The 15,892-nt window shown below is 58.3% G+C and overlaps 1 protein-coding gene across 1 annotated transcript; it reads right to left on the bottom strand.

The window, feature by feature from the left end:
• Positions 1-2,567: 2,567 nt before the first annotated feature.
• On the bottom strand, positions 2,568-14,667 carry RPN1 (ribophorin I). The gene is made up of 10 exons (XM_027957856.3): positions 14,355-14,667; positions 11,476-11,540; positions 10,647-10,953; positions 8,716-8,925; positions 7,700-7,892; positions 7,242-7,341; positions 6,458-6,596; positions 6,004-6,123; positions 4,119-4,364; positions 2,568-3,115 (listed from the first exon to the last, which is right to left on the bottom strand). The coding sequence occupies exons 1-10, from the start codon at positions 14,634-14,636 to the stop codon at positions 2,933-2,935; spliced, it is 1,845 nt and encodes a 614-aa protein (XP_027813657.1). The 5' UTR covers positions 14,637-14,667; the 3' UTR covers positions 2,568-2,932.
• Between the last annotated feature and the right edge of the window lie 1,225 nt (positions 14,668-15,892).

The following is a 15,892-nucleotide window of genomic DNA, read 5'->3' as shown; positions in this document are numbered from 1 at the left end:
CCGGCAGAGGCTGGTCCAACATCCACCCCAGAGTGGAAGGACCCTGAGATGCTGGCCTGTGCAGGAAGATTTCAAGCCCAGAGAGAAGGCACTTGCCCAAGGACAGGGGGCCACCCAGCGGGAAGACTTGGGGGCAGGAGGTTCTGGGGGGAGGGGAGGCAGAGAGACACCAGGGGCGGAGGCAGCAGGACCCGCAGGGCTGGCTCAGCCCTCCAGCCAGCCCTGGGAGCCTCCCCAGGCCTGCAGCCAGCTCTGGAGATCACATCACCTATTTCATTTCCTTCAGAGCACTCAGCACTACCTACGAGGATTTATTTTCCAGTTTCTCATCCTTCTGAAAGTCACAGAGGGTCCTGTCTAGTTCCTGCGTCCCCAGTGCCTAAAACCCTGCCTGACACACAGTAAAGACCACTGAGAGATGGATGGACAGGGTCTCCACCGGCTTCCTGCACGCAGCTGCAGGGAGGCACAGCCCAGTGCTCAGAGATCTCCCGTGAAACCCGCTTCGGCACTCAAGTCCCTGCGGTTCGAGACCCTTCCCTCCACTGGCCCCTTCTCTCCTGATCGGCAACCTTTCCCTCCCCGGGACCTTCTTCTTCACCTCCAGCATTGAAAGGGGCTCCTGTCTTTCTCATCTTAAGATGGATCATCCTGGATTCCACCTCCTGAATGGAAGGCCACAAGGGGGCTGGAGTCGGGCACCTGCAGAACCTCCCGACACGGAGACTGCTCCCCTAACCACGCCCCATCCACCAGCTCTCCCCGCGGCCCACCCAGGCGCTCTGTTCACACGTTTCCCTGCACTTGGTTCTGGCCTGTCCCAGCAACCATGGGACCAGTGACCCCAAGGAGGCTGCGAACGTGAAGGGCCGGGTCGGGGGCTCCACCACGGGAGGGAAGGCCGCCCTTAGCCCGGCTCAGGCCTGGCCCGGTCTGCAGGTTCCGTCTTCCCTCCGAGTCGCCTCCCTGGCCATGCAGGCAGCTGACCGGTGGGTGCCCAGGTTCAGGCCCCACCGGCCGGGCAGCAGCCGGCGCAGGCGGCCGCGGGGGCCTTTCCTGCCTGGGCCGCGGCCCCAACCGCTGGCAGCGCTTCCGGCGGGCCTGCGGCGGGCTGCACTATCAGCGCGGCGCCAGACGCCCGGCCAGGATACTTGTGGTGAAACTGTGAGGGCGCACTCGGCCCTCTGGGGTTTCTCCGTGTCAGCCTCCAAGACAAATGGAGGGGGAGGCTGCCACCCGGCCCGCCTCTTCGGCCCCCTTTCCCTCCGCTGGCCCCCCGCGGCCGTGGGCCCGCTCGAGGCCCGGCCACGGAGGAGTCGGGCTGGACCACGGGGCCGGACAGCGGCGCCGGCTGATGGGCCGGACGGCAGGCTGGCCTGGGGGCCTGGACCGCCCGTGGCCCAGGGGCCCCCGCCCCCCACCAGAGGCCCAGGGAGGAGGCTTGTCCGCGACCAGTGGACGTGTCCTCGTCCAGGCACCTCTCCGGGCACCCGGGGCCGGCCCAGTCCACCCTCGCCCCTGGCCTAGCAGGGGGCGCCAGGCCCCACTGGCCACGAGGGAAGCCAGGGCCAGGGAGGCGCAGCGCGGCCCGCGGCGCGCAGCTGAGGAAGCGCGGAGCTGGGGCGGCCGGGCCCAGGCCTCAGCCGGGCCGCGCCGGGGTGATGGACGAGCCTGGCCGCCCGCCGCCCCGGCGCACCTCTGGTCCAGGCCGGGCGGCCGCTCCCGGCGCGCGCCCCTAGGTGGCGCCCTCGCCTCCAGGCCGGGTGCGGCCTTGCGCATGCGCGGCTCCCCTGGCCGCGCTCCCCGGCGGGCCCTCTGCGCCTGCGCACTCGGCGGCCTCGCGCGGCCCGCCGGCCCGGCAGAGGGCGCCCTCCGGCACGAGCCCTCGGCCGCGGCCCCGCGGTTCTTCCTCTTCCTGCTCCGCAGCGAGGGGTTGACCCGAACTCAGCGGGCGGGAGGCGGGAGGCGGAGCCGCCCACGGCCGGCCGCGGGGACCCTCCGTCCGAGGCGGGCCGGGGCCGCTGCAGCGCGCTCGGCGGCGGCAGGGCTCGCGGAAGACGCCCGGGAGGAGGGCCGGGACCCCACTGGGCGGGCGAGGGGCCCCCGCGGAGGCCGGGCCCGCGTCTCGTGCCTGGGAGGCAGCGGGCGCGCAGCCGGCGTCCAAGCTGAGCGTGTCTCCCTCTCCGCTTGCCCTTCGCCTGACCTCGGGGTGAAGGCCGCAGCCTGCAGGCCCCGGGCTCTCCCGGGGGTACCCGCAGGGCCTGCCAGTTTGTGACAGTCTGGCCGTCACGTCACTGCTGTCGCCTTAGTGCCGAAGAACTCGTGCCCCGGGTGCTCCACACCCCTCCACACGGCTCGGGGCCTCACCTTACCGTTGTGGCATCAGGGTTCCCAGATGTAAAATGTAACCTATACTCGCCACACAAACTTGCTCCCAGGAGCAAATCCATCTTCTTTTTTTTTTTTTTTTTTGCAAATCCGTTGTTTAGTGGATAAAAAGCACCTGATGAAGTCCCATCCCCAAAGTTAATAAGTTACGACAGCTTTTCGGCGCAACAAAACCCAAGTTCACAGTCCCAACTTTATTGTCACTAGGTCACAGACACTTTAAAAAACACACGCGCTTGTAAAATACCCACACATCAGGAATTATAAGGCTATAAAACAAGGGCTTACAGATGCCAAAAATATCCTAGGATTCAGAATAAACAAAACTCAAAAACTTCTTTGTTCAAAACACAAAGATATTTTGTTTTTCATGACATTTAAGTTTTGCTGTTGTTTTAAAGGGATACTTTAGGGACAAAAATGAAGCTTCTTGCGTTGCCTGAGGCAGGGCCTGACTTCTGTCTTCCTTGAAAGCCTTTTACAAAACCCAGAAGCCGGTCTGTGCTGGCCTTGCCGTTTGCGCCCAAGCCTGCCCTCTGCAGGGCTACAGGGCGTCCAGGATGTGGTCGATCTTGCTGACCAGCTCCTGCCGCTTTCCCGAGATGAGTTTCTCGTTCTCGATGTACGTGTCTTTCTTGAGCTTGCCGGCCACCAGCCGCTCGGCCTCCACCGCCGCCTTCAGGACGAGCTCCTTGACCTGCGTGTCCAGTCTCTGCATTTCACTCACCTGAACGAGGCAAGAGCAGGGCAGGGTCGAGAGTGTCCCTGCACCACCTCCCAAGGCAGGGACACTGCGGGGAGAGGCCAGCTTCACCCCCGTGAGCCCTGTCCCTTCAGCCTCTGGCCCCGGGGGGCCAGCCCTTTCACCACCCCTGGCCCCAGCCGTGGAGTGTGAGCATCAAGTGTGACAACACGTGAGCCCCCACACGGTGCCGGCACATGCAGGCACTCGAGGAGCATCTGTCCCCCCTCCGCCCCCCCCCCCCCCCCCCCCCCGCTGCCAAGCTGGGCCAGGGACCGTCAGGCAGAGCACCGAGAGCAGGGCAGGCCACGGGCGTCGCCACTGACGGGGGTCAAGCAGCCACATTCGCTCAACACTCAGCGAGCGTCTATGCGCCATGGTGCCGGGCACGAGTCTACGCTCTGGAAAGCAGCAGACGGGACAGACAGGAACCCCGCCCGTGGCAGGCCAACAGGCAGTACCCACGTGAGGACTCGCCTGAGTGGGTCAGAAAGGGCAGGGGCGCTGACGAGACCAGCTCAGGGCGACAGGAGGGGGCAGTGGTCGGGAGCTCTCGGCCTTACCCCCGGGCTTCCCACACGTCACACACGCTCACAGGCTCAGCCACGACGGCTACGAGCTCAGCCAGGATCCAACAGCTCCCCCCAACCCCCAATGTAGAGATGCGGAAACTGAGGCACCCAAGTTAGGTAACTTGCCAGGCTCACAAAGGATGAATCAGAGCCTGGATTTCAAGCCATCATTCAAAGTCTGTGCTCCTCCGCACAGCCCAAGCAGCTGGAGGGGCAGTGCTCCACAGCGGCCACGTGGACAGTGCTGTGCAGGCCCTGAGACCCCAGATCTCACAGCCGCGGGGGGCACGTGCAGCACGGGAACTCAGTGGGAGTGCTCGCCCCCCAAGCCAGCGGTGAGCCGGGGTGTCCCACGTTGTCGGCCACGTGGACCGAGGCGGCCTCAAGCCGGGTGCGCGGCGGCGGTGGGCACTCACCTTGTCGCACAGGTCAGAGCCCTCGGCCTTCAGCCTGGACTGCAGCAGCGCCACCTCGCTCGTCAAGGCCTTGTGCTCCGTCTCCAGGCTCTTCCTGCCGCTGTTGAGAGTGGATACGTCTCGGGACTGTTTGTACCTGTTGACTGTCTCGTCAAAGTGACGGTAGAGACCTAGTCTCTTGTTGACCAGGGTCAAGACCTGCTCTGTGATGCAAGCCACCTTCATCCTGGCTTCCGCAGCTGGGTCCTGGGGAGAGACACCGTGTGTGACGACATCTGGGCCTGACCTGGTCTGACCGTCACCTCCCGAGGAGCACCCGCCCCAGCTGTGAAGCCAGAAAAGCATCTTCTCAGGAAGCCAGAGGCGCACACTCGCAGACACAGGCGCTGGACGGCTCAGCGGTGGGCAGCACGGGGCCGGGAGATGAGACGGCCACATCCAGGTCGGGCAGGAGACACGGGTGGGGTCAAAGGGGCGCCACCGCCAGGGGGCCCCGCAAGGACCGGGAGGTGCTGAGGGAGGCGAGAGCCCGGCTCGGCCAGGGACTCCGGGGACCTTTACTGCGTCTCCTCCCGCTCAGCACCTCCACGTGTTTCCAGGGCCTACGCACGAAGCCCGAGCTCCGTGGCCTCCACAGTCCTTTAGACCTGGCCCTGCACACTCCCCAGAATCTCTCAGCACGGGCCTACTGCACAGAGCAGCGGACAGTGATCCAACAGGCCACTGAATCCAAACAGCCAGCCACGCGGGAAGCTTTTCCTCACAGCGGACAGCCAACTGCTAAGGGGAAAGGCCCCCACAACTGGTAACAGACTCAGACAAGAACCAATAAGGAATACTGTTAACTCACGGGTGAACGTATACAGTATTTACATAGCCTCGAACAGACTGTATTAATTGCAGAGAAAAACAGTAGCTTTTTGGTGAAGAAACCAGACAGGCACCAAGTCATCCAAGAAATCACCACCACCAACCCTGGACCAGCTGACACCAGGTGCCTGCTGACCTCACGCACCACAGACATGGCACCAGTTTATCACACTCTCACCAAAAACGTATAACAGGGATTCTCAGGGAGAATCGCAAGAAACCTAATTATGGATGTTTCAGATTAAAGAGGCCTAACAGCCTCAAGCATGGAAACCACGCGCTCTAGAAGCTGCCCACGCGGCAGTCTGTGCAGGGCTCACATCACGGGACACCATGCTCCCAAGGTCGATCCGTGTGCTCCAGCCACTCGAGGCGGCGCCCGCAGGCTGCACACACACCTGAGCACGCATGGAAGGGCGGCGGCTCCCCCTCAGATGGTCCAGGGAGAAAATTACAGACAGATGGGGACCAAGTGTTAACTGCTCCATCTGGATGATGGGGGCATGCAACTTATTTTTACTGTTCCTACAAAATGTCTACATGTAGAATTATTTTAAAACTCAACATTTTTTTAATTAATGAAAGAATAAGCAGTTTTTATACCTTAAAAAATGGGCATGTCATCATAAAACCTGGACTCAGCCCTCCCCCGTGATGGGGCTAACTGGCCGCTGCCCGGCGCACCCCCACCCCGGGCAGCCTGGGGGACCAAGCTCCTTGTTCAAAACCACGGCCCTGCTGTCTGCACGCCGCTCCGTCCGGCCAGTCGCCCCCGACCTCCTGCCCGGCGGGGCGCCTCGCTCGAGGCGCTCCGCCCACCGCCCACGCCACGGCACTCGCCGCGGGGCGGCACCCTGCCCCCGCAGCCCCACGCGCCCGCGGCGCCAGCAACAGGAGGAGGGCCTCCAAGGTTAAGGATGGCCGGCGCCACCGGCGGGGCGGGGGTGGGGCCCCCGGCGACAGCGAGTCGTCCAGACGGACGCAGGGCAAGCGCGCCACGCAGGCGGCCGGGTACCTTCGTTATGGAGAAGTCTAGCCTGACGTAGACGATGACGGTGAAGAACAGGATGTAGAAGGCGGCCACCACCAGCAGCGGCTCCTGCAGCATGAGCACCTTGTTGAAGGTGTAGTGCACCTGGGGAGGAGGACACTGCTGGCACGCGGCCGCCGGCACGCAGAGCCCGCGGGCAGCGGCCTCCCCAGGCCGAGCGCGCCCCGCCCGCGGCCGCTCCGGGGTGGAGGCGGGCCGCCCTGGCGTGCAAGCGTGCCCGCGGCCGCTGTCGGAAGCCGGCGTGCGCACCCCCGCCCGCGCTCGGGGCCGGGGTGCCCTGCCCGGCCGCTCTCGGGGTGGAGGCGGGGCCGCCCTGGCGTGCGCGTGTGCCCGCGCTCGGGGCCGGGGTGCGCGCCCCCCGCTCTCGGGGCCCGGCGTGCCCTGCCCGGCCGCTCTCGGGGCCCGCGCGCGCGCCTACCACGATGTCCTGGATGTGCTGCTCCACCAGGTTCTCCTTGTGGGCCACGATGACCGGGCGGCCGAACGTGTCCAGATAGGTGTAGTGCAGCTCGTCGGGGGCGCGGCTGATCTCGTAGGGGCTGTCCACCTGGATGTTCCTGGAGGGGACCCGGTGGGACAGCCTGACAAACCGCACTCCCCAGCTGTAGCTGGCCCCACAGCGAGGATCCCCAGGCCCAGGGCCCCAGCCCTACTCCTAAGGTCCCATCTGGCCCCCAGACCGTGGGCCCACTGCCAGAAAAGCCTGCCTGGGCACGTTTCGCCCCCCGTGCCAAGGGCAGGTGGCCCACTGGTTTCCACCAGCTGGACTCATGGAGAGGCTGGGCTCTGTCCGCCCCATCCTGGTTCAGCAGAGGCCGTCTTCTGATGAGATCCCTCTCCCTTCCAGATTCCTTGTTTTCTGCTTAAATTGGCCACAGACAGCTCCTCTGTCCATTAACCATGGAACCTGATATACCATATGAGACCCCGCCCTTCTGAACCTGGTGTGCCCAGCCCAGACAGGACAGACTGTCTCCACTGTCCTTTCCTCTGCGAGGAGCGCAGCACAGGCCCCCCGCCTGCCTCAACTCTGCATTCTTTCCTGCTGGTAGGCACCCGTCGGCCTCAGGCCATCACCCAGGCCTGCTGTGGATGTTCCAGGTTAAACCGCCAAGAGCCCCTCCTCTGCACCCTGGAACCCAGCGTCCCCAAGGCACCAAGAGGGCGGGACCAGGAGGGGCGGGAAGGGAGGGCACGCTCACTTGGCCCCTTCCGGCAGGATGATCTTCACGGTCAGAGAGTCTATGACCTGCTCATCAAACACGTGGTCCACCAGCCTCATCTTCAGCGCGTACTGGTCTCCTAAGGGTCGAGCAGACACAGCAGTGAGTGGCTCGTGTGCACCTTTCCAGCAAGTTCTAGAACCCAGGCCCTGAGCACCACAAGAGGAGACAACGGCCACCACCGAGTGCCCGCCGCTAATGAAAGAACACGTCAGCCAACTCTCGCTGAAGGGGCGCCCTGTGTCAGACTGGGCTCCAGAGACACCTGCCAGTGTGCTGGAGAGACGGAAGCCACCCGTGAAAAGGGGTTCCCGCTGCCAGCCTTCCCGAGAACGAGAGCGCGCTCCCCCATCAGATCATCACACACGAGGAGAAACCCCCGCAGGAAAGAGAAAGGCAGCCTGTGCCTTCTCCAGCCTCTAGTCACTGAGACTGACCCAGGTTGTAGAGGTACTCGTAGCTTGGGAGGTTGTAGCCGACGATGTAATGTGTCTTCCAGCCGCCGAAGAGCGGGAAGCGAGGCCGGATCTCCATCTCTACGGAGTCGTCCAGGACGAGCAGGTGGCTGGTGGACACGTTGCCGATCTCGTCGCGGTAGTACACGTCCTGGGCCGCAGCGGGGAGGATGGTCTGCAGAGAGCAAGCACATTTTTTTGGAGACCCCAGAAAGGGACCGGAGAAGGACCACCGAGCCCAGGACAGATGTCCCGCCCCAAGCCCCTCACCACAGCACGGCGTAATGAGACCATCTCCGTGTGAGCCACCTCAGGAAAGCCTAACTCCCCCAACAGGCTTCAGAGCTCTAGACACCTCATCTGCCTCTCAGTCAAGGTTGGCAAACAGCCAGATTCTCATAAATACCTCTGCAGATGCTAAAGACTTAGTACAAAGCTAAAAATAGCCTGTAAGTTGTTTTGCAGGAAGGGAAACTAAAGATGGAAGAAATCACATCAAATCACTAGACGGTTTACGGTTTATTTTTACAAAAGGGGATTCTCCACCTAGTATTTTTTACGATTTTTAAAGATTTTTTTCTTACTTTTAAACTGCTTACTTCCAAATCCGTAAGCATCTTTTGATAATCGAGGGGAAATACAGGGCCTTTGTTTGCTCAGAGCCCTTGTGTATCATGCAGGTACATGAACATGTTTCTGCGGTTTCATTTATAAGACAAAAGATATAAAACTGCATACACGATACGATCAAATGTTTTTTAAAAATGATATAAGGAAAAAGAAATACATGTAAGTGTCCGCGATACCAGGGTCTGGTTTTCTTTCTTTTTCCATTATTCCCACTTTCTGTAACAGAAAATGGCCTACTTACATGAACGGGGCTCTTTTGGGGGGAGGGCTGTGCTGCTAGTTCCCCACCAGGACCTGAAGCTGGGCCAGTTATCTCCCTGACTAGACAGTCACAGTGTCCACCAGGGTCCGGGCCCACCAGCCCACACCTTAAACGAGCGGACGGAGGAGACCCCGCTGTCCGGCTGCCTCTGGTAATCGTAGCGCGAGAAAGGCCCCTTGAGCACGGCGCCCGAGTGCTTGAGGTCCACATTCTCCTCCACGGCAATGTTGCCCCAGTGGGAGACCTCGATGACGCGGGTCATGCTGGTGATGGTCAGGAAAGGGCTGTTGTTCTCGGAATGCACTTTGAACGTGTCCTACAGAAGAAGGAACAAGGCGCTCAAGGATCTGAGGGAATAGGAATCAACACTAGCTCACGGCAGACCGACTGGAGGCGCCGGCACCTCAGCCCCAGGATGGCTAAAAACAGAACTCCACACTCCTTTAAAAATCTTAAGTTGTAAATAAAGAAAAACAGTAATGAGGAAACAGCAATAAATACAAGAGCTAGTGAAGACATGTATCACCAGTGCGCTAACAAATAGCTTAAAACTGAGCAAGACACACAGCATTACTGACTTTTCTCTCCTGGAGAAAAGTAATCTGGAAACACCCACAGAGAAGACTTTTTAGGACAATGCACTGTTATACAGCTAACGTGTGTACATAACAGTTATATAGTTATGCCGGGGAAGGGGGTGCTGAGGGAGGAAGGGGGGCTGGGGGAGGAGACGGGGCTGAGGGAGGGCTGGGGGATGGGGGACAGGAGAGGGGCACTGAGGGGGCAGCACTCCAGACGCAGAATCAGCAGCTTCAGTGTCTCTGCACGGTACCGTATCATAGCTGGGCTTTCGGTGGTGGTCATTTAGAAATGCACAGAAATATTCAATCACCATGTTGCGTAACAGGAACTAATGAAGTGTTGTACGTCAACTAAACTTCAAAAAGCAAAAGACAAATTCACAAAAAAAAGAGACCAGATCTGTGGGCCCCAGAGGCGGGGCGAGGGGAGGGGCAGAGGGAAGGGGAATTGGATGAAGGCAGTCGGAAGGTACAAACTCCAGTCACGACACAAGAAGTCCTCGGGATGCAGCGCACAGCATGAAAAGCGTAAGCACCACTGCCGTACGTTACATACGAAGCTTGAGAGTAAGCCCGAAGAGGTCTCATCACAAGAAAAGAGCTTCTTCCGCTTAATTTTTTTTTGTATTTCACAGCCCTTCGCCCATCAACTTTATAAACAAAGAACCGCAACTGGAGCCAAAGTCTGAACAGGTGGCTGTTTCTTTAACTTTGCATGAGCTGACAAATGTGTGCTGTGCTCCTTATGATGACTGTTTCATGAGGAAATAAAATCACTGCACCGTAAGCCTTTAACTTACTCAGGGCTGTGTGTCAATTATATCTCGATAAAACTGGAAGAAAAAAAAAACAGAATACCTTTCTTTCCCAAAAGTCGAAGAAATGGACAAGATGAAGTGTATTTCAACTCTTACAGCTCTGGCCACTTCATTCATTCTATGACTAGATTTTCAAAAATCCAACTGAATTATTAATCATATGTGACTGCAGTTAATGCCAGTACTGACGAGGGTGTGGGGAATCTGGCCGTCACGTACTGCTGGTGCCAAAACAAATGGGCTAAATTTTTTGAAAAACCATTTGAAAGTACACCACAAGAGATTTTTAAATGTCCATATGCTTTGCTTTGAGAACTTTTTAAAAAATCTACCGAGAGTATAGAGCGAAAAAGGGGAAAGGCTGGCTGAAGCCTTAAGGTAGAGCTCGAAAGCCACCGACTCCTCTGCCCATGACGCTGTGTCTGCTTCTGCCCCAAGTCCCACCTCCTCTAAAAAGCCTTCCTCAAGCCGCAGCCTCTACCTGAACTCCCAGGAGGAGGGCAGTGAGCCCCACGGAGTCACTTCCCAGCAGGTTAAAATCCTGGGGTTGCTTTCACAAAGGGCCCTGGATTCCCACCCAAGCCTCTCAACGAGGTCCCTCTAGGGCTCCAGAGCAGACGAGCGCTGCAAGGCCCCACCTGACTGTAGGCAGGGACGTCGCGGAAGGGGCCGTAATCCAGGAGGTCCTCAGAGCGCGTGGGGTTCCCCAGCTTGGTGTAGCTCTCTACGTTCCGGGAGGCGAGCTTCACACGCATGGTCTGCGTCTTGGTTGGGTAGGGAGAGTAGAAGTAATGGTTCCCCTCAAACACCACGAACTGCTTCTCCGACTGGGTGATCTGGGTTGGGTACGGCTGAAGCACGTGGGTATAAACGGCTTCCACGATGACCGAGATCTTGGCCCCAGGATCAAGAGCCACTGGGAGCTTGACTGTGAAGAATCTCCCGCTGCAGGAAGAACGAGGAGAAACAAGAGACCAAGACACTGAAAAAGAACGGCTCACAGTCTCAGCGGTATCTCGTGCCAAGGTAACACCACTTGCCTCTAAGAGACTACCTTCAACCTATTAATTTAAGCCTTTTAAGACAAACGTTCAGGGAGCTCCCTGATGGCCAAGGGGTTAGGTTCTGGGCTTCCACTGCGGCGGCTCACGGAAGATCCCGCAAGCCATGCAGTATGGCCGAAAAAGCCTCAGACAAAATGAGAACAACACATGTCTACAGGCTCATCCCAAGGCTGTTTATGAGAGTGTCAAACAACCCAAATGTCCGACAACAGGGTAAGTGCAGAAAGCATCACCGTAGAGCCACACAGCAGAATGCCGGCCGACAGGAAGACGCGGCCAGGCGCGCTGACTGAGGCAGCCGACACGCCGGGCGCGCGCCAGGCCATCCGCTGTTAAGGCTGCCGCCTGCAGACAACGTGCAGCCAGAGGCGGCAGGGCAGACGCATGCCAACGGTCACCTTACCTTTTACCCTTGATGTTGGTTTCTCTTACTTCCAGATTGTTCTCTTCCTCATCCTCTCCCTTCACCTGCAACAGGACAAACGAAGTTATTCTTTTTTGTCTTTTGGCCTCTAAATTTTGAGGCAGCAATTAACTAACTGCCTGATAATGTCCACATTAAAGAATTCCAGCTGCCAGAACTTTGTGAAAATCGAATTCTGGTTTCAGTAACAATGTTTTAACCAAAATATAGGAATACTTCAAAAGACTGACTTTGGCACTGAATAAACTGTATAATATGCTCCATAAGATCATAATATTTTCCTGAATGATAAAATACATGCATTCAAATTAAAATTATACTTCCAAATACACTTCACACTCCCAAATATAAAGGCTGGAAAGGTTTCTTTCTGGAGATTTTCTTCTTCATTTACACTCACATATGCATGGGAAAAAAACCCACCATTATTTATTGTTACAGTAGAAAAGTCTCATGCGTAATGAAAACTGACTTTACTTGCATGAAAGAAATGAACAGTGGCGCAAGAAGCGGCACGACACACTCCTTCACCCTGATCCTTCCCCGCAACCCAATGCACAACCACAAAGAGCACGCCAGCTCCAGCAGGCTGCAGGGTCCTTCTGAGGAAGAGCAGGCATCTCGAATGAGACTGTGGAGCAGGCGATAAGGAAAAAACTTATACACCCACCACTATATCTTTGCCAACCCAAACTCTGCCAAAAGAAAAAAATTTAAGACCACCTTTTAGGACTGAAGCAGTGATCCACCCCACTCCAGTACTCTGGCCTGGAAAATCCCATGGACGGAGGAGCCTGGTAAGCTGCAGTCCATGGGGTCGCGAAGAGTCAGAGATGACTTAGCGACTTCACTTTCACTTTTCACTTTCATGCACTGGAGAGGAAACGGCAACCCACTCCAGTGTTCTTGCCTGGAGAATCCCAGGGGCGGGAAAGCCTGGTGGGCTGCACCAGGTGGGGTCGCACAGAGTCGGATGCAACTGAAGCGACTTAGCAGCAGCAGCAGTGATCCCCAATAGAGTATATATACAAAGCTATAATGAGAAAGCTATTTGTATTATTTCAAACAGCCTAAAAGTTATCATACGACCATCCTCAACGGAGTCAAACAGCCTAATAAACACGACCAACTTCACTTCTCTGGCTAGACTCTTATCACAATGGGAACATTCTAGTATACTCCTATTTATCAGGAACTCTCACTGTTCAGTTATATGGAGATTTTGTCTTAAGAACTAGTCCTCTTCATTTTTAAGTATTTATCAGATTCACTGCCTGAACTAAGAAAAGATAGAGAGAGACAAAAGATTTCAGATATAGGATGCAAAGGAAAGGAAAAATGTCTTTGGTGGCCAAGGAGACACTGGCTCCTAGTCACTGATCCCCACAGTGCCTTCCACCAGCTTCTGAAAGTCTACATGTAAGGGTGAAGATAATTCCCTGAAAAAACTTCAAGCAACCGCACCAAGACTCCCAGTCAGTTGTTGGAAAATATGCATCGTCTTGGTTAAGTTTATCATCCGGTTATGTCCCCCACTGAGACAGAGGTACAAAAAAGCCTCTCTTTTGGACTCAAAAAAAAAATAAAATAAAATTGACTCTGGATAAATCTGGTGACCGGACCGCAGGTTTTATACTCCTGCAGAACCCTGCCTCTTCTCACTTAGGCCAGAAGAGGCAGTGTGGTGTGCTGAAGAACACAAATGAGGTCTGAAACAAACCAGCCTAAGGCCTGACTCTACCCTAAGACTGCAGGCAGGGGTTTAAACAACTCATCCCCCAGACTCCAGCCCTCACGTGCAGTTAGAGTACACACCAAAGGGCTGTTGTGAGAGTTAAATGCGAATGTCCTTAAAATACCGACCACAACACCCAACACCAGGTAAATTCTCAGTAAGACACCAGTACAGCAACCCAGGTTCGAAGCAGGCTCTCCAGGCATGATGGCCAGATAGCTTCTGCTGTAGTCGTCTCACACTCTGGCAGCCTCGCTGGGTAGGAGGAGCTTTTATAAAAGAATAGGACTTGACAGTCCAGCACATAAAAGTGAAGTTTTAATCCATCCTTCCACAAAGCTTGAAGCAAACCTGCGCCCTACATCATGGAGGAGGCCTGAGAGGGAACAGGAGTCATTTCGGAAGCATGATCTCTATAAAGGCAACTCTACAGCTCCAAGTTCAGAAGTACGACACTGTAATGACTATTTTCCCAACTAATAATTGGGTAATCACTTAATGCATGTTGTCTAATGGGAACAGCAATAAAAGGGAAACCTCTGCATATGTATGTTCCCTACGCCCAAAGCCAACACTGCCTCCTCGAGGGACGTAAAACTGACGACTGAAACGCCTGGAAGAAAAGAAGCCGACTGGGGATCCATTTATTGCTTTACTGTCAGAATGAGAACAGGTCGGGGGAGGCAGAGAACTGGACTTTCCTCTTCTGTACCCTATGACTCGCACGAGTTTTTAAACTAACTTAAAGAAGAGAGAACTGTTTTTTTCAAGAGTTCCTCGCAGCCGTAAGAAATGCGTTCTGTGCGCAACGGTTTCAAAGAGGCACAACCCTGGAAGCAGGAGACCCGAGTTTCCGACCGCTGCGGCCTGGGGCGGCTCCCCGCGCCCCCGCGCTCCGGCCGCGCGCCCCCGCGCTCCGGCCGCGCGCCCCCGCGCTCCGGCCGCGCGCCCCCGCGCTCCGGCCGCGCGCCCCCGCGCTCCGGCCGCGCGCCCCCGCGCTCCGGCCGCGCGCCCCCGCGCTCCGGCCGCGCGCCCCCGCAGGCCCGGGGCCCGGCCGCCCGCGCCGCGGGCCGCTGCTGACGTGTCCGGGGCGGCCGCCGCGCCGCCCCGCCGCCCCGCTCACCTGCACGCCGAGGTGCGCCAGCCGGGCCTCCAGCTCGGGCTCCAGCGCCAGCAGGAAGGAGGCGGCGCGCGGCGAGGAGCCGCTGCCCGCGTGCGCCAGGACCACCTCGGCCGTCACCTTGGCCAGGTGGCTGCTCAGGTCCACCGTGCGCTTCACGTCCTCGTTGACCAGCGGCGGCGCGTCCGAGGAGGCGCGGCCCGGCGCCGGGGCGCAGGCCGCGAGCAGCAGCAGCAGCAGCAGCGGCGGCGGCGGCGGCAGCAGGCGGGCGGCGGGCGCCTCCATGGCCGGGACCGAGCTGAGCCGCAGGGCGCCCGCCCCCCGCGCGCCCGCGCGCGCCCCGCGTCCGCCACGGCGCAGCCGCCCATTGGCCGGCCGGCGCCCAAGATGGCGGCGCCCGCCCGAGGACCCGGTCTCCACGGCAACGGGCGGCCCGCCGAGCGCCTGCCTGCGCGCGGGCGGCCCGCCGAGCGCCTGCTGTCCCCACCGCCGGACGCGGGGCGCGCGCCGCCGCCGCCCCGGGAAGTGCTGCCGCCGGGTGGGCGGCGTGTTCCCTTCCAGCTTAGGGAACGCTGCCCCCGAGCTCTCTGTGAACCTGAAGACACTTGGCGCCGCTCCTGACTGCCTCGAGAAGCGGCTTGGCGGAGCTCTGAGCTGCGCGCCCGTCTGAAGGAAGGACGGGAGACGTGCTTTTAGCGGGGAGCCTAGCTCTGGCGGGGAAGAGGGGCGGGAGGAGGGCTGGAAGACGGTGGGCGACCTGGGCCTCAGAGCTCCGCGGCCCCAGGGACTCGGATCGCTTCCGTGAGTGAGCCGGCGCGCACCAGACATCACCGGTGCTCGAAGGCAGCGAGACCCCGGCCTAGGCCAGACTCGCTCTCCCGGAAGCGGGGGCCGGGAGGCGGCAGTCGCCCCTGAGCGCGGCGGCGCGGACGCTCGGCCCTGGGGGCTCAGAGCCGCCTGGGCCCCAGCTCCTGGGTGTGTGCGTCTTCAGTGCCTCCCTGGACCCCGGGCGCACGAGCGCGTCTCAAAGACGGAGGAAGCAGGAGCTCATCCGGCTGTAGGCAAGCGTTGCGGGAAGCAAAGTCACTCAGAAGGACAGTGCAGATAGATGGCGGAGTGCGGTTTATTACACCGCCGGGCCCAAGGCAGCGCTCTTAGCCAAGGACCCCGACCAGTTTTTGTGAAAAACCTTATATGCCCTAACTGTACATGCTCAAACCCACCTCCCCAAATTCCCTGAAACTGGTCCGAACAAGGTAAAAGATACGATCAAAGTTAATCCATGATTCATGTGTCATAAGCCTAGATAGTTACACAGTAGACATTTATCAATAGGCCTGTGGTCATATCCCAATAAACATAATGGAATTTACGACTTTGTTCTGCTACATAGAGAATTAGCATATTCTTTTAGGTGACTGAGAGTCCAAGTCCTGAGGCTCTTTTATCAGGGTTGGGGGGGGGGTCTGGTTTTCCATTGGTATGTATGTCAAGGCTGTATATTGTCACCCTGCTTAATTTATATGCAGAGTACATCATGA

The sequence above is a fragment of the Ovis aries genome, chromosome 19, assembly GCF_016772045.2.
Source record: "Ovis aries strain OAR_USU_Benz2616 breed Rambouillet chromosome 19, ARS-UI_Ramb_v3.0, whole genome shotgun sequence".
In the NCBI taxonomy this organism is placed as follows: Eukaryota; Metazoa; Chordata; class Mammalia; order Artiodactyla; family Bovidae; genus Ovis; species Ovis aries.
The sequence above is the reverse complement of the archived record's forward strand: the minus strand, read 5'-3'. Positions and strand labels throughout refer to the sequence as shown.